General features: G+C 40.7%; 1 protein-coding gene across 2 annotated transcripts in view; it reads right to left on the minus strand.

Moving 5' to 3' along the window:
• The window catches only part of GABRA1 (gamma-aminobutyric acid type A receptor subunit alpha1), a 288,453-nt gene that overhangs the window by 106,021 nt on the left and 161,164 nt on the right, over positions 1-21,268 (minus strand). For both annotated transcript variants that reach the window (XM_082256517.1, XM_082256516.1), the window contains exon 7: positions 16,169-16,312. In XM_082256517.1, coding sequence (XP_082112643.1) covers positions 16,169-16,312 — 144 coding nt within the window. The remainder of the gene's footprint in view (positions 1-16,168; positions 16,313-21,268) is intronic.

Consider the following 21,268-nt stretch of genomic DNA (forward strand, 5'->3'; position numbering starts at 1 on the left):
AGAAATATATTACTGTAAATGATTTCATTAGCGCAAGCATATATTTCTGCTACTATCACACCTATATATGTCTAGGTGTGTATATAAATATATGTATGTGTGTATATACACCACTATACACAAGTTCAGATGTTTTGCCTGCCTCCAAAACCCCCCAAAAAAAGCCAGCAAAAACACACCTGGGCATTTTTTTTCACGCTAGCGTATATATACAGACATATATGTGTATATATACCCCCTATACACATGTTCAGATGTCATGTCTGACATCAAACATGTCCTCAAAAAAAGCACTGGCAGTGGCAGCCCCTGCAGCATAAAAAAATGCTTGGCTGGTGAGAAGCCATATGCCTGTGCCGAAGCAATTCAGAGAAATGATCATTTCTCTATAGCGGTCACCCTGCTATGGAAGGGTTTTGTCACCCTTCCATAGCAGTCACTGTCAGTTAACCCTACACTACACTACGGTCCCCTGACACTTCATACTTTCCCTACAGAAACTACATTTTTGAAGCTAACTAAAGTGTAAAAGGAGCACTCTAACTACACTAGATATCCCTTTCTTCACACTAATAAATAGCTAAATGACACTTTTAAAGTAAAATTAACAGAACTGCTTCCACTCTCTTCCATGTCCAGTATAAGAATGCTAGGAATATAGCAGGGGCGATCTTATATACTGGGGGGCGTATTCACTAATGATTGGTCTAGGGACCCCCTAGTCACTCCAAACACATTCCTAGCATTCTCCTGCCCCCTAAATTGGCTTTTGCTAATGCTTCTGGTCCAATCACGGGCTTTTAAAGCCCATTTCCTGAAGCATTGCATTTTGGGTGGTTCTGGTTGCCGAATTCTGAACTTTTTGGGCAAAAAGTTCTAAGTTCAGCCGATGGTCGACCCGAACCGTTCGATCATCCCTAGTCTGCAGGTCGAATGATAATGTCCTTCCTCTGGGAGGCAAAAAATACCATAATTTACACAAAAAGAATATCAGAAAAAAAAAAATGATGTCATGTAATACAACTTTTGAAACATTTTTTCTTAAATGTAGTTGCTGCCTTACAATATGTGTGCCACATACAAAATATAAAAAAAAATGTCCAAAGAGTCATTCTGGATCCAAACACTTCAAGGAGATTCATAATCGTGACCCATTGCATTTAAAATTCTGCAGTCTAAGAACATATCTCAAGGAATAAAACCTTTTGGATATTTAAAAATAGTTTATGTCCCAGAGGTCTCATGTGGAGGTAGATTTTAATTGTTTTATATCTGATGTATTATTAGTGTAAAAATCCTATGCTTGTCTGTCATTATAATATTTCACCACTAGATGGAGGTATAGTGTAGTAAGGTATAAGCTTATCATAGATTATACCTTGTATGGGCAATTCGATTTACATTTAGGAATTAATTTGTTTTTTAACCCCTTCCCTAACGGCTTATAGGGAAATAATGCCAGGAGGAATATCTCCTCCCTCCTGCAGCGCAGAGATCGGGGATGAGCCGTGTCACTTGGACACAGCCCATCCCCAATCAAGGTAAAGAGCCAATGAAAATGGTTCTTTACCACATGATCAGCTGTGTCCAATCCCAACCGGTCACATAGGTGGTCTTTTAAGGTCATTGTTCACACTGCTTATGCACGCCTCCAAGAGCGTGCAGCGCTGCGATCGGGAAAGGGGCTTTTCCATTGAAAAAAGCCTATCCCTGATCAGGGCAAAGAGCCAATGAAATTTGCTTTTTACCACATGTCCGGCTGTGTCCAGTCATAAATGTAAACTAACGGGGGTAACTGCCTGTTACCGGGTTCTCCTCATCACACACCAATCCAGTGTGAGGAGGAGATTGCGGAACAGTGAGTTACCAATTTACAGTGTGTACTACTGTGCCCAGATTGCTCCCATAAATAAAAAGGACCTGTCACCAGCTCACCAGGGTACCTGTTACCAGCCCATCAGAGTACATGTTACCAGCCAATCAGAGTACCTGTTACCAGCCCTTCAAAGTAGCCGAGTACCTGTCACCAGCCCATCAGAGTACCCGAGTACCTGCCACTTGCCCATCAGAGAACCCCCCCACCAGCTCATCAGAAAACTCAAGTACCTGTCACCAGCCAATCAAAGTACCTGTTTCCAGCTCATCAGAGTACCTGGCACAAGCCCACCAGAGTACCTGTTGTGCAGCTCATCAGAGTACCTGTCGTGCAGCCTACTGGCATCTGACACAAATCCCATTAGCATCTGAGGTGCATCACTTTAGCACCTGACGTGCATTTCATTAGCACCTGATGTATGGCCCATTGGTAGCTGACGTGCAGCCCATTAGCACCTGATGTGCAGCCCATTAGCAGCTGATGTGCAGCCTCAGCCCATTAGTACCTGACGTGCAACCCATCAGTACCTGTCATGCAGCCCATCACTACCTGTCGTTCAGCCCATCAGTGTTACCAGTCATACAACCATCATGTTCAAAAAAGTTTTTACTACTGAAGAGGCATATCAAATTCTAAGCCTGACAGATGAGAGCAGCGGGTAGCTCTCCCTGTCTGATTTCAGTTTTGATTCCGGTTCGGAATTTAAACTTGTCGAAAGCAATGGAATCTGTGACCGAATCAGAGGAGGAAGCAGTTCGTCCTAAAAGAAGACGCTCTGATCAGGCAACCACCAGCAGCGCCTCACACCCCAATGGCCAATCAGCAAATGCTAACAGCGCTAGACCCCAGGAGGAAAGGCCCAGTACAAACACTGGAATTTCAGGCCAGACCAAAAGAATTAGGGCCCAAACTCATCTTCCGGATGCCTTAGCAAACCCATTGTGGCTGCCTTCTAGCTCGGGGTCAGCTACAATCCTCCTTTCACAGCACAGCCAGGTGTGCAAGCCAACACCGATAATTTTTCTGAGATAGATTTTCTTAATTTAGTTTTTCCTGATGAGTTGCTTCAAGGCATCATGAATCAAACTAATCTTTTTTGCCTGACAATACATTGATAAAATCCCTGACTCATGCTTTGCCCATCCTTTCAAATGGAGACGCCTTAGGCTTCTTTCACACGGCCGCTCTGTGTGAAAGCTCCGCTGCGGGACTTTTTTTTTTCACGGAGCGGATGACATTTGTGTCATCCGCTCCGTATGTCCGCATATCATCCCATCCGTTTGCGGATGATATGCGGACCTAATGTAAGTCTATGGCATTGCGGATGTCAGCGGATGACACAGCTGACATCCGATTTTCCTTCCTTTCCGTTTTTTGAACGGATGAAAAAATAGGGTTCTGTTCCATTCCAAAAAACGGAACAGAACTGAAAGGAAGAAAATCGGATCGGATCCGCAATGCCATTGACTTACATTATGTCCGCAAATCATCCGCAAAAAAATAGGATGATTTGCGGACAAGCGGAGCGGCCGTGTGAAAGAGCCCTAACAGTGGAGGAGTTCAGATTGTTTTTGGGCCTTACGATCAAAATAGGGCTTACAAACAAAAAACATAAATTACTTGCTTATTGGTCTAACATTCCCATCCACCACATGCCAATTTTTTCAGCTGTCATGTTCATGTCCATCTATGACATGATAATGCACTTCCTGCATTTCAGCAATAATTCATAGTGTCCTCCCCGAGATCATCTCAACTTTGATAAACTATATAAAGTTCACCCCCTAATTGATTTTTTTTCTAAGTGATTTGCCAATCTTTATGTCCCTGACCAGAACATCTCTGTGGACAAACCCCTGGTCCATTTCACAGGCTGGCTGGCAATTCAAGCAGTACATTACCAGCAAGAGGTAGGTACGGATTGAAGCTCAAAAAGCTCTGTGAAAGCACCATTGGATATGTGCATGGCTTCTGCATGTACAAAGGCAGAGACTCCCAGCTTAAGCCCCCTGAGTGCCCAACGTACATAGGAATAAGTGAAAAATTGTCTGGGACCTAGCATTCCCACTGCTCCAAAAGGGGTATCACATTTGCATGGACAATTATTATACGAGTTTGCTTAAGAAAACTTTGGACTGTGGTACAGCAAGAAAAAATAGGAAAGGCTTCCCACAGCATCTAGTCACCACAAGGCTACGAAGGGAGGAATCAGAAAACCTGAGGAACGAGGAAGAGTTGGCCATGAAGTGGAGGAATAGCAAAGATGTATACATCATGTCCCCTATCCATAATGACACCATGGAACTTCACAGAAGACGCGGTCCCGTTCAAAAGCCTAGGTGAATCCACAACTACAATAAGTTCATGGGGGAGGGTGGATTTAAACAATCAAATTCTGTAGCCCTATCTACCAACACGAAAGTCCCTCTTCTGGTATAAAAAAAGTTGCAATTTACTGGCCATATCTCTGCTTGCTGCCTATGCTAACTATGGACAGTATTCCTGCCTGCTGCTTGGATGATCCTTTCGCTGCTGCTGACCACATTCCTGCCTGGTACTTGGACCATTGCTTTAGCTGTGCTGACAATATCTCCGCCTGTACTAACTATGGACAGTATTCCTGCCTGCTGCCTTGACCAATGGTTTCCTCTGTGGTCCACTACACTACTAAAACCACAGGTAATCTTTAGTTTACCCTTTGCTTAACAGAATGTATTTTGGTATGTACATGCTATGCATTAGAAATATAAAGGGCCTGGACATGCGGTAGGTCTGAGACAAGAAGGAAGAAGGTCTGACCTGGAAGGTAGGGGTGGCATAGCTTGAGGCAAGAGCTTGCAATGCTGAAATGAAAGGTCCTCGGAAACCAAATCTAGACAATGTAGCCAACATATAAGGCCAGCTCAGGCAATCAAACGCCTTTTGGGCATCCAGACTAAGAACAATAACAGGGCGTTTTACTCTATTTAACATATCGATTAAATCTATATTGCGCCTAGTGTTGTCTCCAGCGTGTCTAGTTGGAACAAAACCTACCTGGTCCCTGTCTATTAATTTAGAGAGTAGATGAGAGAGGCGATTAGCAAGGACTTTCCTGAATATCTTATAATCAGAATTCAGCAGTGCTATGGGCCTATTCCCGGCTTTGGGTTTACTGTAAAAAAAGAGTGAGAGAATGAGGAATGAGGGACCTTGCCATCCAGTAGTGAATTGTAAAAGGATAACATATGGGGGGCCAGGATATGTAGATAGGCCTTAAAATAAGTGTAGGGTAGACCATCAGGGCCCAGGGATTTGTGGGAGGGTAGGTGTTTGACTGTAGCAGAGAGTTCCTCGACTGTAATAAGGGCATTCAATTGTTGGTGATTTGAAGGGATTAAATGCGGTAGGGAGATATCCTCTAGAAAAGAGTCCAGGGAATCCTAAGAGTTGGGTGGGTGAAGAGGTGGAGTGAGGTAATTGTAAAGGTTCTGGTAAAATTCCCCAAAAACCTTGGCCATGGCCTGGGGGCAATAGGTAGGTGACCCGTTTGGCTGTATCAAGGTATTAGGGAAAGAGTGGAAGGGGCGGGGATTGAGCCTAGAGATAAGCATTCTATGGGGTTTGTTAGAAAACTTGTAGAATTTCTGTTTTGCCCAAAGCAAAGATTTAAAAGTGGCAGATGAAGTAAGGGATTTGAGTTAGTCATGCAAGCCAGTAACCAAGCGGAGACGAGTCACTGTGGGGAGGCCAAAAGGCGTCGCTCAGCAATTTTCAACTTTTCCAGTAAGGCCACTTTCTGAGCAGCCAGGTTCTTCTTCTGGCGTGAGCCAAGGGATATACATTGATCCCTGAAAAAAGCAGTGTGGGCCTCCCACAGGTTGGACTCTGCCTCCACAGAACCTACATTCAATTCAAAAAATTCAGACAGGACCTGTGAGAGGGCATCTTTAGTAATTGGCTGGTTTAATAGGGATTCATTCAATTGCCAATGGCACTTCCTAAGGAAAGTCCTTGAGAGAGATAAATCTAGAGAAAGTGGAGTGTGATCGGACCAGGTAATTGGACCTAGGTCAGATGACACTACATTAGTCAAAAGAGGTGCAGAGAAAGAAATAATCTAATCTGGAAAACATCTTATGTGAGGAGGCGTAAAAAGAAAATTGTTAACCAGTTGGGTGTTTAATCCTCCAAACATAAAGTAAGCGGTGAGTCCGTATCAGTCTCCGGAAGGAGGCAGATAGGGACAGTGTAAGGGAGGGGGATCCGGTGTGGAAAAAGGATTTCCTGTCTCTCGAGGAGGAGAAAACCACATTGAAATCACCTCCTATAATAGTGAATGGGTGAGAGGATTTCTCCAAAGCCCGAAGGCGTCCGAGAGAAACCCTATCTGCCCAGTGTTAGGAACATAAAAATTCATAAGAACAAAAGGGATATACAAGTATTCACATTCTCAAATTATATAACGCCCTCATGGATCAAGGTGAGATGACTTAATCCAAAGAGGGAATGAGGACTCCTTTCCTGGCCTTTCTGGATGAGTCTGAAGCTACAAATGAATGAGGAAAGTAGCGGGAGGCAAATTTGAAAGAGTCACTGGAGCGGAAGTGAGTCTCCTGGATCAGGATCACATCGGCTCCAGAGGACATAAATTTCTTGAGAGTTGTCCAACTTTCTTAATGGAGTTCAGTCCTTTAACATTGTAGGATAAAAATGTTAAAGCCATAGGTATGAGAAAACATAAGGCACTTGGATCCTAGAAACAATAGGTGGCGTCCCCTGGTCAGACAAAAGTTGAGGGTGTAAATAAAAAAAAAAGGGTCATACAAGAAAAAACAAGGAAAAAGAAAAGTGAGTTGATGCCAGAAGAGGAGTGGACATTCTCACAAGTCACAGGTGTTTCTTTGAGTGAAATATTTAAAAGAAGACAGCACAATATATGGGACTTATGAGCACTTTTTTCCACATTGTGTTTTAACATTAATTCATTTTTTTCATTATTTTTTATTATTAATTGATTTCATTTTCACTGATTGTTTATGAGCGGGGTCTACCTGCTCTTTACACACTTTTTGGCATCCATCTGCTTTCAGACAGGTCGCTCTAAGCCACCAACAATTAATTATTAGTATTATTATTGTTTTTCACACTGGTTTATTATTGGTTAGTCCTGTGTGCAAATGCAGGGGTGTATGTGCACTTTAATCTAAATATTCTGTGAGGCTTATTGGAATATTCATAACATTTCTGTTTGGCCCACAGAAAAGACTTGGCTATTTTGTTCATTTTTAAAACTTTTATTTGATTTCAAAATGTTGTAACTGTGTGCATTCTCCATTAGGGGATTTTAGAGAGATTGGATTATCACTTCAGATTGGTCCCTGCTTTACTGCATTGACCTCAGAAGAATACTTTGTGTGCCTCCCACAAAGTGGAGACTGGTTGCACTGTACCTTCAACTTGAGTTGATAAAAAAAAAAAAAAAAAAAAAGGTTAAATCCTGAGCTAGCTATTCTCGAATGGGTGCTATATGGGTGAATGATTCAATAAAGTGCCAATGGTAGGATTTGGAGGTGGACCCTGATATCACTAGGTCTGAAACAATGGAGGCATGATCTGGCCAAGTAAATGGGTTAATTTCAGAGGCAACGTAGTGGGCTATTAGATGGATCAAAATAAATAAATGATCTAATCTGAAGTACATTTTATGTGCAGCTGAATAAAATATTAATTCTTCATGGAGGGGTGTTTAATCCCCACATCAATAAGAAGATGCTTTCTGAATAGTCTATGGAATTTAGTGGCTTTCTCTTGTATCTGTTTAGATGGAGATTTCTGAAAGAGCATTTGTCAGTCATTCATCAGGGACATAATTTGATTAAAATATCTGCCTATAATCATAAAGGATGAGAGTATTGGTGCAATTTGTCAAAGGCTTGGATTAGGAAATTGATTTGACCTGAGTTGGGTGCACATACGCTTATCAAGGTAAGTGGGGTATTGTAAGATTCTGGTACCTTTGGTACCCTTATTTACCATTTTCCTTTCAAAACATTGCGTCCCACCTTTCTAGTTAGGTGGAACGCATACACCTTTAAGACGGATGACGTCATCGCTGAACGCCGCTGAGCGGCTATTTCAATCGCCAGCGTTCTCTCTCACGTTGTTCGTTCAATGTGTGTCTACATGCTCACAAGCCTTGTCTTGCTGTCGGAACCTCCAGCTATTTGCCTTTACCTGGAACAGACCGGAACCTCGCAACTGATCCCGTATCTCGCTACCGGATCACTCCCTCACTACTGGACCCCTCTACTTACTAAACCTTACTAGTGATAAGTACCCCACAGGGGAATCCTCCATAACTAACTTACACTATCATCTTCTGCACATTAAGGACTGTTACTATCTATGCATACTAATTCTACCATCTGCACTGTTACATAGATTGCTAGCTCTTGAGTCTACTACCATCTATCCTTGCACTGGGTTAGTCTATCCTGTCTATGTCATCTGCTGTCCTTACCACCTGTTACCATACATGATTACTAACCTATCTGCATTCTACCTATTACCATCTACTACTCTCCTGAACATTACTATCAAGTGCTTACCATTACTGTCACTGCTCACACCTGTCCCTTCAGCACATCACTTCCATACTATCATATACATCCTATCACTCCAGGAACATCTTATTGAGTGTGTGTATATCTGTATGCTGAAGCAGACAGGCCCACAGTGATGAGTCTGGAGAGTTGGATCTGGTATTCCAACACATCTCTACATGACTACTGAGTGGAGATTCTGCAGCTGCAAATCCAGCTTACAATAAAAACGCAGGAGCGTTACAGGTATTTAACTAACCATAAGGATCAGTGAAAGAGGAGTGTATCCTCAGGAGACAGGTCTGTCTGATCAGTATAGCTACTCCAGACTTCCCAGATGGATCTGAGGCCAGGTATGTGGTTAGGAAATGTTCCTGAGCAAACTTAAATGATCCCACAGTACGATAATGTGGATCATAATTATATCTGCCCCAGAGAAATTAAACTCCCACAATGCCAACAATCGTTTCTTTATATAATTGAGACGTTTAACATTGAAGGAAAGGATTTGTAGAGTCATAACAAACAATGATCATAAAAGCAACTGTGTCCTTGAAAAAAAGAGAACCTTCTGATGTGCAGAAGGTAAACCCAATATATAAAAAAAATACAATTAAAAAGATATATAGGCAAATCAAGGAGTGGACATATCAGAGGTACAATAAAGACTGGAAACAAAGTACTATGAGTACAAATAAACCTGAGAGGCATGAGCATATTAGGACACTAGGGCTGAAGCCTCGGTGATAAGAAAAGAGCATGGACACTGCCGTGTCAAGGCAGGAGGCCCATCTGCTTTCCAATAGATAACTACAGAACCAAACATGTGAACAAGCTCTAAACACTATTCCCTCTGGGGTTGTGAAGGTAACCCCAAAAGGATCAGGGAATATAGGTAAACCAGTAAGTGGAGTGTCCAAAGATAGATAACCCAGTCCTATCAACCATAAAATGTGGGTAGCCAAGAGGTAAGTGGACGTTGAGGTGTTGGAAATGACTTCTTCGATTTTGACTTGGCTGGATTCCACAGCTTGTTTGGAAGTTGAAGATTTTTGGGGATTTAAAGGCGGTGGGGGCAAAAGCATTCTCTGGGAGAGGTGGAAGCCCCAGGGATCTGAAGAAAGCCTCACCCTCATGTTGATCTCAAAGGCAAAATTGGCATCTTCCATGGTAATTAGACTAAATGGAAAGCCCCAGTGGTAAGGTATCTGGTAATTCTGTGGGTGGACAATAATAGGGTGGAGATTGCTCTGTTTAGAAAATATGATAGGGAACAGGTTGCTGTAGATCTGGAACTTCTCTCCTTTGTAATCAACCAGCGATTTGTTGCAAATTGGCCCGAGGAGGGCATCTTGGCTGTTGTAGTAGTGAAAATATATGATGATATCCCTGGGTACGACTCCAGCTAGTTGTTTAGGCTTAAGGACCTATGAGCACAATCCAAACACCAGTCTATATCCAGTATATTGAGGGCTAAGGTGGTAAAAAAGCCCACAAGGTACGACTGAAGATTAGTATCCGCTACTTATTCTTGGGTACCTCGAATGCATAGGTTTTAGCATCTATCTTTATTTTCTAGGTCCTCCTGCTATAATCGAAGTTTAGAGACTGCATGTTTTAATGCCACATTGTCCTCCTCCAGCACATGAATGTATTGGACCTGATCATCAAATTTAGTCCCCGGGTTGTCAGTGAGCTCCATTTCTGAACCCCCCCCCCCCCCCCGAGTTCCTGTGCAATTCTACCCATTTACAAACAGATTATGAGTAAGCTTTTCTAATAGGGCATACAGATTTTCGCCCAGCACTTTTAAAGTTAAAGCATTCCCTGAGTATGGCAGATGAGGAGGGGGTAACAGTGGTCTCTTGCTCTATGACCATGAGCTGGTCTGCTAACTCTGCATAATCAATGCATGGGATGCAGACCTAGTTAGGAAGTGGTCTAGACTGGGGGGAGGCTGCAGCTCTGGGGAAGGTGAGGAGGAGGTTTTCTGCCTCCCAATCTTATCCATAGGGTGCTTGGAATGTTCAGCCTCAATACTGTGGCCCCTGGAGCATTAACAACGGTTAGGAGTAGAGTGGGAGTGAGGGAAAGCAGACAAGAAGTGGAGCAATCAAATTATGCATCTGTCAAGATCGAGAGCCACGCATGTGCCCCAGATACTTTTTATTGGTATTTGCTACATATACTGTACTGTATATATACTGTACTATACTATAGTGGTTTTTTTATAATAGTTTTATTCACTTTAGGTTATTAGAGTACAAGTAATTTTATATTTATCATCTATAGATTTTAATCCATTAATTTATGTTGTTAGCACTTGAGAGGGTTCAGACACGGAGGACGCTTGGTGTTAGTTTAGTTAATGTGTCAAAACACCACTTTTGCTAATTGGATTCATTTATTTTCTATATTTTATATACTGTTTATACACATCTTTACAACTATTAGGCACATTATTTCACTTATGCACATATTTCTTTGCTTTTAAGTCACACATATCTGGCAAAGACACTATCTGGTGTAAACAATGGTCATGTCTTCAAGGGTAGGAACACAGAATTGATAAATGCAAGTATACACACACCAATACTATTATTTTACACATTATTAGTTCTTTATTATTCAGCACACATTTTAATATATTATTTTGGCCCCAATGTATAGTGTAAATTATGATTTTATTTTACTTAGCTATTTGGAATTTGAATGTATGGGTTTTTTACAAGCTTAGTTGCTAATTGATATAAGACTGTATATGCGCTAAATGGATGTATTTTTAGATTATTTATCCTCATCAAGCAACATTAATAGATAATACATTTGTTTTCATATATATTTTGATTGAAACCATAATCATCCTTATATTTAAGTGGTATTAAACACAAAAACAAACATTTAATATATTGCAGTTTACAAATCCTAAAAAATAGTGACAGCATTACTTTACAGTTTACTTTTAGGCTTTTCTTCTTTTATTTTTACCTAGCAATCTGGCCAGTAGGAACCCTTTCACACTAATCTGTTTTTTTATACTAATGTTGGGTACAAAATGGAAGAAAAATGCATGAAAATGATATCCCTTTAAATCCTATTGCTTACCCACTTGCTGGCCGCAATATGTATATATTGTTTACGGCTTGCAAGTGGTTTACTAGGGTTATGACTGAAGCTATCGGTCATGGCCCTGGTATTTTTTTTTTTTTTTTTTCAGCCAGCGATTGTCTTTCTTATGAAAGCAGTCTGAGCAACTAATTAGCTGCTGGGTCACTTTCAGAAGCAGCTGGAGAGGTTACCCCCCCCCCCCACACCTCTTGGTGGTGTTTCTCGGGCTTACTGTTAAGAGCTTAAGTGTGATTGCCTTGATATACATTTTTGTATCTTGCTGGTCATTCAAGAAGGTGAGAAAGCTACACTACTTTGGATATCTACATTGGATTCCCTTGTTCCCTTCTTTTCGTGGTTTTGTGATTATGGTTTCATCATTCTGTCCAATGGCAAAGTTACATTGAGCATTAGAAGTTTAGAATTGACATGGCTAGAAGTTAGGTTCTCAAGTACAGCTTGGGCCTAGGAGTCTAGAAATGGTTTCAACAGAGATCCAAGACTAACACAGGTACATGCAGGCATCTCAAGGTAACTACAGTTCAGCATTTTTGTTACCTTAGAAATGTTTTAAGTCAAGTCAAATTTATTTAAAGTGTAACTAAACTGAAAAACATTGTGAGCAGGCAAGCTCTTTGTTGCAGAAGAGACATGCTTTGTGTCTTCTGAAATAAAACAAACGTAGTTGCCTGTTGAAGATCAGTAATGTAAGCACCACTTGAAGCTCCATTAAATCCTCCAGTCTGCAGTCCATCAGGTTCTGGCTTTGAGGAGCCTATCCTGGGTCAACGCTACACAGCACATAAACAAGAAGAAGCTGCACATTGATGGCCTAGCTCCATAGGAGTTTATTGCACTTGACTGGATAGATAAGTTCCTGCCTGTGGCCACACCCCTCTAATGAATTTCACCCTGATGGGCTTGATCAGAGAGTAAACTTACCTTCCTTTTCACAATCTTCTTTAGAATAAACACTGAGCTGCACGTGCACAGCTCAGTGTGCATTTTCAGCATACCTCTGTACCAGAATGAGTAAACTCCCATGCGCATGTACTTGCGTTGCTCGCTCCAGCCTAGCCAACCAAAATAGATGAAAATCTCAAAAACAGAAAAAGACTAGGCTAAAGCCTCGTACACACGCTACGAATTTCCGCCAACCGGTCGTCCGTCTTTTGTCCAGAGTGGTGTCTGTTGGTGGGAATGTGCTCTAGACTGCACATGAATTTTCCCGTACGACAGAATTCTACTTCAGAAGTGATGTCATGTGTTGGATTGCTTTGTATGTGTTCTTTCTCTCTGAGCATGCCTAGTCTTGCTCATAAGAATTTTTCCCGTTGAAATCTGTACTAATGAGTAAGGATGATCGAACTTTTGAAAAGTTCGGTTCGGCCAGAACATCCGAACTTCCCGAAAGTTCGGCCCGGATTTCAGAACCCCATTGAAATCAATGGGACCCGAACTTCGGTAATCAAAAAACACAATTTTTAAGCCCTAAAACCCAATAAACGCCCCTAAAAAGTGCCCAGGGTTCTGGGTCATGCCCCATTAACTATTAATCACACAAAAAAAAGTTCTTAAAAATTGTAATTTTTGATAAAAAAGCCAATTATTGAAAAAAAAAAAAAAGAGATTTTTTGATTTTGACTTTGGATTTTGTATCTGGGGGGTCTAAAAGGTGTGCATGTGAAGTTTCAGCTCTGTAGCATGTCCAGAACCATGAAAAAAAAAAAGATAATTTTTCAGTAGAACAGGGATGTGGGTCGGGACCCTCCTTTAACTTTAACACCTGTATGATCTTTTTTTCTGATTCTGGACATGCTACAGAGCTGAAACTTCACAGGTACACCTTTTAGACCCCTCCAGACACCAAATCACACAAAAAAAGTTCTTAAAAATTGTCATTTTTGATAAAGAAAACAATTATTGAAAACATTAAAAAAAAAAGAGAGATTTTTTGATTTTGACTTTGGATTTATTTAGTATCTGGGGGGTCTAAAAGGTGTGCATGTGAAGTTTCAGCTCTGTAGCATGTCCAGAACCATGAAAAAAAAAAAGAGAATTTTTCAGTAGAACAGGGATGTGGGTCGGGACCCTCCTTTAACTTTAACACCTGTATGATCTTTTTTTCTGGTTCTGGACATGCTACAGAGCTGAAACTTCACAGGTACACCTTTTAGACCCCCCAGACACCAAATCACACAAAAAAAGTTCTTAAAAATTGTCATTTTTGATAAAGAAAACAATTATTGAAAACATTAAAAAAAAAAAAAAAAAAAAGAGATTTTGGATTTCAGATCCGGGGGGTCTAAAAGGTGTACATGTGAAGTTTCAGCTCTGTAGCATGTCCAGAACCAGAAAAAAACAGGATTGTTTGTATTAGAACACTTTAAACACAGGTAGTTAGCTTCTCTCCCGGTTTAATAGCAGGCATTTTTGGGGTTCTTTGCAGTCAGGAAAAACATCTGAACATGTGTATAGTGGTACTGTGCACAAGTTCTGATGTTTTGCCTGCCTCCAAAACCCCCCAAAAAATGCCAGCAAAAACACACCTGGGCATTTTTTTTTTTTGATGCTAGCGTTTTTTGGGCATTTTTTTGGGTTCTTTTGAGGCAGGCAAAACATCTGAACATGTGTATAGGGGGTATATATAGACATATATGTCTGAATATATACCCCTAGACATATATAGGTGTGATAGTAGCAGAAATATATTCCTGTAAATGATTTCATTAGCGCAAGCATTTATTTCTGCTACTATCACACCTATATATGTCTAGGGGTATATATTCAGACATATATGTCTAAATATACCCCCTATACACATGTTCAGATGTCATGTCTGACATCAAACATGTCCTCAGAAAAGCACTGGCAGTGGCAGCCCCTGCAGCATAAAAAATGCTTGGCTGGTGAGAAGCCATATTCCAGTTACGAAGCTATTCAGAGAAATTATCATTTCTCTATAGCGGTCACACTGCTATGGAAGGGTTTTGTCACCCTGCCATAGCAGTCACTGCCAGTTAACCCTACACTACACTACGGTCCCCTTACACTTAACACTTTCCCTACAGAAACTCAATTTTTGAAGCTAACTTAAGTGTAAAGGAGCACTCTAACTACACTAGATATCCCTTTCCTCACACTAAAAATAGCTAAATGACACTTTTAAAGTAAAATTAACAGAACTGCTTGCATTCTCTTCCATGTCCAGTATAACAATGCTAGGAATATGGCGGGGGCGATCTTATATACTGTGGTGCGTATTCCCTAATGATTGGTCTAGGGACCCCCTAGTCACTCCAATCACATTCCTAGCATTCTCCTGCCCCCTCAATTGGCTTTTGCTAATGGTTCTGGTCCAATCACGGGCTTTTAAAGCCCATTTCCTAAAAGCATTGCATTTTGGGCGGTTCTGGTTGCCGAATTCCGAACTTTTTGGGCAAAAAGTTCTAAATTCGGCCGAACCCCGAACACCCAATGTTCGGGTCAAACCGATGGTGGACCCGAACCGTTCGATCATCCCTACTAATGAGACGAAAATCAGACGTGTGTTGATGGAGGACAAAAATTTTATAGCCTGCACATCAGGATTTTGTCAGCCGAAAAGTCTGAGTTGGCTGTCGAAAGCACCATACTAACAATCCGAAAATAGGCAGATTGGTCATTGGACGAATTTTCCCTTCCGAATTTCTTATTGTGTGTACGGGGCTTAAGATTTTAATGCTGACAAGGGAGCAGGGTGAGGTGATATCAGTTCCCCTTTAAGGATTGCTCTTCAACAAAGCTCCAAATCAAGTTCACATCTACCCTAGTGTTGTTGGCTTTGTGGAAGTAAAAACAGTTCCAATGCTATCACTTTTATAAAATGTACGTGCTTCTCTAATAATAAAAAAAAGTACAAAAAAAAAAATATCTGTGTTGTCATAGGAACTATCTTTTTTTTTTTTTCATATTTTAGAAAAACAACAGCGCATCCTCAGCTGCTTGTTGCTAAGGGCAACATTTTTTTTTTCTCAGCTTTTATAAACCTGCCACAATGTTTCTGTTCAGTAGAGCTTACAAGTTGTTTTCACTGCCGGAGACTAAGAAAGACAAGGTGACATATTCAAGGTCATCCAAAGATGATACAAAGATAGGAATTAGGACTCCTGTTTGTTTTGGTTTTCACAGTACATTAGACCGCGTCCCCTTGAAATACACTTTTGTTATTTATGATAATGAAGGCTGGCTGTCACATGCTTGTTTCACCTGCCAATAAAACTGCTGCGACAGAAATATATGTCCATTTCTCCAAACAATTTCAAATTTAAAATAAATGACAATTATTTCTGGCAATCTAAACAGACCCAAAATCTCCTTCTTTCCTTACTATTTATAATCTGCCCTTTTCGTTTTGCTTCAGATGTTGAAAAGGGCATCATTACCAGGATTAACTAAGCCTGAAAATGATAGTATTGGACAATAATTGATCATTAGATTTTCTCCTGTTGCCATAGCAACTCATCTGCTGCTGAAGTCAGCTTCTATTGCTTGAGACAAGGGAAGTTAATAGGATGTAAAGCATACAATATGTGAAGGCAAAGCACAAATATTCACAAACCTGTGCTAGATTGAACAATTCCAGATGCCACCGTTTGACCCAGTAGATCGTATTGATTTAACCGAGAGCCATCTTCAGCAACGACAACAGACTGTGCTGGTTCTCGGGTCCAGGAATACACGACTTCAGCCCTTGTGTAAGCATCTGTGTTCAAACAGAAAAAAAAATATTATAATCAGTAAATGTTTTATCGATCTGTTGCCTCCACAGAACCAGCTACTAGAAAAGGGTTGATTCATTCTTCTAGTAAGGAATATTTTATTGCAGATTGAGTAGCAATAATAATTATAAGAGACACCTTTAGTAATCCCTGGCATGCCAGGATCTCTTCTTAACTGTCCATCAAAAAGCTGTACTGACCCCATGCACTGGTTTTATTTCATGTGAAATTATTGTGCAATTTAAGTAAATAATCATTTTGCTTTGATTTAATATTCTGTCAGGCTGTTAGTGCATCAGGATCGATCAATTTTCAAATATACTGTATATATATATATATATATATATATATATATACCATAGTTTGTGGACTGTATAACTTTCCTACAGACTAAGGCCCCTTTCACACTTGTGCAACTTGTCCTGCGATTTGGGACTGCAAAGTCGCATGACAAGTCGCACTCCATGATTTCCAATGAGTACCGTTCATATCTGTATGATTTCAAGTCGCAACAACTTCAAAGTAGTCCCTGCACTACTTTGGGATGATTTTAATGCGTTTTGAGGGCCAAAGACATAGGCATTGCTTCAAGTCCAGTCAAAATCGCATCAAAATCGCTGTAAAATCACACTACTTTTACGACGCACAAGTGTGAAAGGGGCCTTAATAATACACACTAATTTGGGTTATTTTCCCCAAAGTAATGTATCAGAATACAGTTTGGCCTACAATAATGTGTATGTATGTGAGTTAGGGACCTTAGATTGTAAGCTCCTTGAGGGCAGGGACTGATGTGAATGCACAATGTATATGTAAAAGCGCTGTGTAAATTGACAGCACTATATAAGTACCTGAAATAAATAAATTAATGAAGAAAGATTATTTATTTGCAAAATATTTGATCAGATATGAAAAGAAACGCTTTGTTTTCCAAAATGTTTGGTCTTTTTTAGTTTATTTGTCAAAAAAAAAACAGTGGTGATTAAAGAATAAGTTCATCTTTTTGGGCAGAATTTTACTTTTCATAATAAATAGAAGCGTTTTCCTATGCCATTTCTGGTCCAGCTAGCCCAATGTGCTTTGCCCCCACTTACCTTATTCATGGGAGGTTTAAAATCTTGTCAGTTTATTTGAATTTTTATAAGGATTTTCAGATTCCATCACTTCCTGTAGATTCTCTCAGCATTCACTTCCTGCAGGCCATTTTCCAGAAGCCTTGACTTCCTTGTTGCGTGTGATAGGGTATGTTCACCACTCTGAACCACACCTTCCTCATTACAACTTTCTATATTAATGGATTGTACAATCTACTTTAGATCTCCCATCAGCTATGTAGTACAAGGGCCTGTCTGATTTGATACAAATTGAATGGATTGTTCAGGCATATCCTCCTATTCTATAGTTCTATTAAATCTAAAGAAAATTGTACATCGATTGTACAATCAGATTGCATCTGATTGCAATTGGCCATCTTTATACAAGTACATAGGAGGGGAAGACTGAGACACTCAGTTGTCACGCCCCGTTCACATCACCAAGCAATGCACATGCGTTTCCCGCATGCTGGGCCGCTGATAGGGGGGGACCACCAGCCCTCTTTTAGGGGGCCTGAGCACTCAGGGGGGCCCACACAGAGAGGGGGATTAGTACCAGCACCTGAATCTGATCTGTTCCTCTACCTGCTATCAGCTTGTATCTGTTGAGAAAGAGACAGTTGTCCCTCATTAATCCCCCTCCCTGTGTGGGCCCCCCTCCCAGCACTTATCTCTGCTCAGGAGTTTATTTGTAAATTGTAACTTTGTTTCTCTTTCTCCGTCTCTCTGATCACTGAGCTCCAACTGCCCAGCCTGTATATTTTTCTCATCTCATCTTCTTTTTTATTTAACATCGTTTTTTTTTTAGATTTAGCAGGAATTATGCGAGTTATGTTATATTTGTGTCTGATAATAGTGATTTTGTGGTAATTTTAGCTAAATATATATTTAATATTTTCTTGGGGGGGCCCTGCCAGGTAGTCTGTACGTGGCCCCCGCTATTTCTAACAGCAGCCCTGCCCGCATGTGTTTGTTTTGGGTGTTTTGGAGCATTTTTACTTGTCACGCATAGGGCAGCCCATTCACTTGAAAGTACAATTTCCCCAGAGAAGCTCCAGAACTTTTTTTTGGTGTAGAGCATGTGGAGTTGCCGCAGTTTTTGGTGCATTTATCGCACTTAGGGTTCCTTTGACATGTATTGACAACACAAGCACAATGCACATTTGCAGTGTTTTTTTAACATATGGCAAAGCACGCATTTTCTGTGTGGTTTGTCATGCGTTTGAAAACACACAGATGTGAATGGATTGGAGCCTCGTTTGTTCCTGTGTAAATGCACCAATTTTACTTTCAGGCCCCACTCACACCTAGGTGAGTGGGAGCACATGTTTTTTGGCACATTTTTTCAGTGACACACATAGGGCAGCCTGTTGATTTCAATGGGCTGCACTTCACGTGGCAAAGTTGCTCATGGGACATTTTGGCAAGGAGCGAATTGCATATTTTTTTACTGCTTTTGTCACCTGTTTTTTTCCTGTGGCAAAATGTTTGTTTGCTGCTGTGTTTAATGTGCCATTAACAATAATGACACTAAAAGCGCAACTAGGTAATTATTAGGTGTATAAATGTGACAATCTGATTGTACAATTTCAGTGCAATCTCCTTTAGATTTACCAAAACTATAAAAAAGGAGGACACACCATCTATCCAATATCTCTGTATCCAATCAGGTAGGCCCTTTCACTATATCAGGGGTGTCCAGTGGACTACATGTGGCCCCATGGAGTTTAGAGACTGTCCAAAGAGGCGCTGGGGAAGGCAGGCAGATGCACGCATGGAGAAATGCCAGGGGTGAAGGGTGTGTGCTAACGAGGTCAGCTAGTAAACTCTGTTCTGTGTCTTACTAATTTCTCTGTTTCAAATCTTTACCAGGGAGCCTCTGAAGCTTGAGCTAAGGTAAGGCCTTGCTCTCAAAATCAAAGAAAGCTTGTATTTTTCTACAACTAAGGTACGTTAATGGTATATTGGTACATAGGGGAGCTGAATTTTAGAAAAAAAAGTGAACTTAGCCTTTAAATACCACCAAAATAAAGCTGTATTTTTGTGAAAAAAAATGATACAAATGTCATGTTGGTCCAGTGTTGCATGCCTGTGCAATTGTCATTCAAAGTGCGACAGCACTAAAACTTTAAACATTGGCCTAGGAAGGAAGAGGGTGAAAGTGCCCAGTATTGAAATGGTTGAAGTGATTTTCGCTGGACTAAGACTTTTTTTTACTCCCTATGTGTCTTTATATGTGAGCACCTTTATGTGCGTGTACATGTAGATGCCTGTGTTTGTCATTTTTTAAACCTAATAAAGCATATCTAAACTCATGACCAAAAATGTAGTTTACCAGTCCTTTGTATTGATCACACTAGTTTTTCCTCTTTATTTTCTCCTGGTGATCCTACCAGTAACACACTTACTGCCCTGAGGTGACAACGCACACTCACTGTACTGTATCTATGGGAGATCAGTGTTGTCACACTAAGCTGTTCTCTGGATTTGCACTACACACAAACACTTTTACTTTTGCTCATTTTCATTACAGGTAGGTAGGACTAATTTTGTAGTTGACAGAAGATAGCTAAGATGTCTAATAAGGTTGTCTAAGATTTCAGTTTAACTCAAAAAGAAGTGACGAGGATTTATATCAGGAACAAAAATATTTTTTCTGTAGCTGCAGCCAACATTTTTATTCTAAAGCCCCGTACACACGTACCTATTGTTGGCCGTGAATTTTCAGTCGCCACCCGATCGGCCGATTATCGGCTTGTTAGTATGATTCCGACAACCGAGTGCAACTTTTCGGCCGAACAAAATCTGGTGTGTATGCTATAAAATTTTTGTTGGCCGTCACCAGAACGAAGAAAGAAGAAAGAAAAAACACACGAAAAGTAGACCAAAACATGACATCACTTCTGCAGTTGGTTGTTGTTGGCCGACAAAATTTGTGTGCAGTCTAGAGCACATTTCAACCAACACAACAACACTGGACAAAAGACGGCCGATCGGTCGGCCGACAATCGGTACGTGGGTACGAGGCATTAGATAAGAAATAATTGCAGCCACAGCATCTAAAGATGGTAAGCTGCAATATATTACATTTTTTTCTTCTTTTAAAAATCCTTCAAAGCCCAACTTTAAGTATAAAAACCTTGCTTTGCTTGAGAAGCAACCTCCCATTATGTAGGCTACCTTCTACATCTGCCAAATCTGCCTGTTTGTGGGCCACTTGGAAGTAAGCGTTCATGGTCTTTTAGGACTTTTAGAGACACCAGAGCTGTGGTTGTGTCTCCTCACCCCTACCCTACAGCTCATTAACAAAACACAGATCTGGGGAGGTTTCATTTTGTGAATGGCCAAGAGGAGAAGGAGACGGAGGCACAACCCCAGCACTAGGGTCTATAACAGGGATCCTCAAACTATGGCCCTCCAGTTGATGTGGAACTACACATCCCATGAGGCATTGTAAAACTCTGACATTCACAGACATGACTAGGCATGATGGAAATTGTAGTTCCTGAACAGCTGGAAGGCCAAAGTTTGGAGACCCTTGGTCTATAAGACCTGAGGTGCTTAAATCTCGAAGGTACTGGAAGTAGAGCAGAATCTGTACTGATCCCAGCATGAAAAGGGATACATTTACATGATTTCCATTTTTTTAATTGTTGTTTTTTTTTTTTAATGTGTTATTAAAATAAAGTATTGTTGATAATAAAGATTTTTATTTACCTTACTGTAAGTATACATATAGTATGTACAGTATGTTGACTTCAGGTAATCAACAATTTATGAATCATGATTGGTTGGCTACCTGAGTCATGTGATTCCTTCCACATCAGACAAATCTGAGTGCAAATT

This window comes from Pelophylax lessonae, assembly GCF_965119305.1.
Source record: "Pelophylax lessonae genome assembly, chromosome: 4".
Classification (NCBI taxonomy): domain Eukaryota; kingdom Metazoa; phylum Chordata; class Amphibia; order Anura; family Ranidae; genus Pelophylax; species Pelophylax lessonae.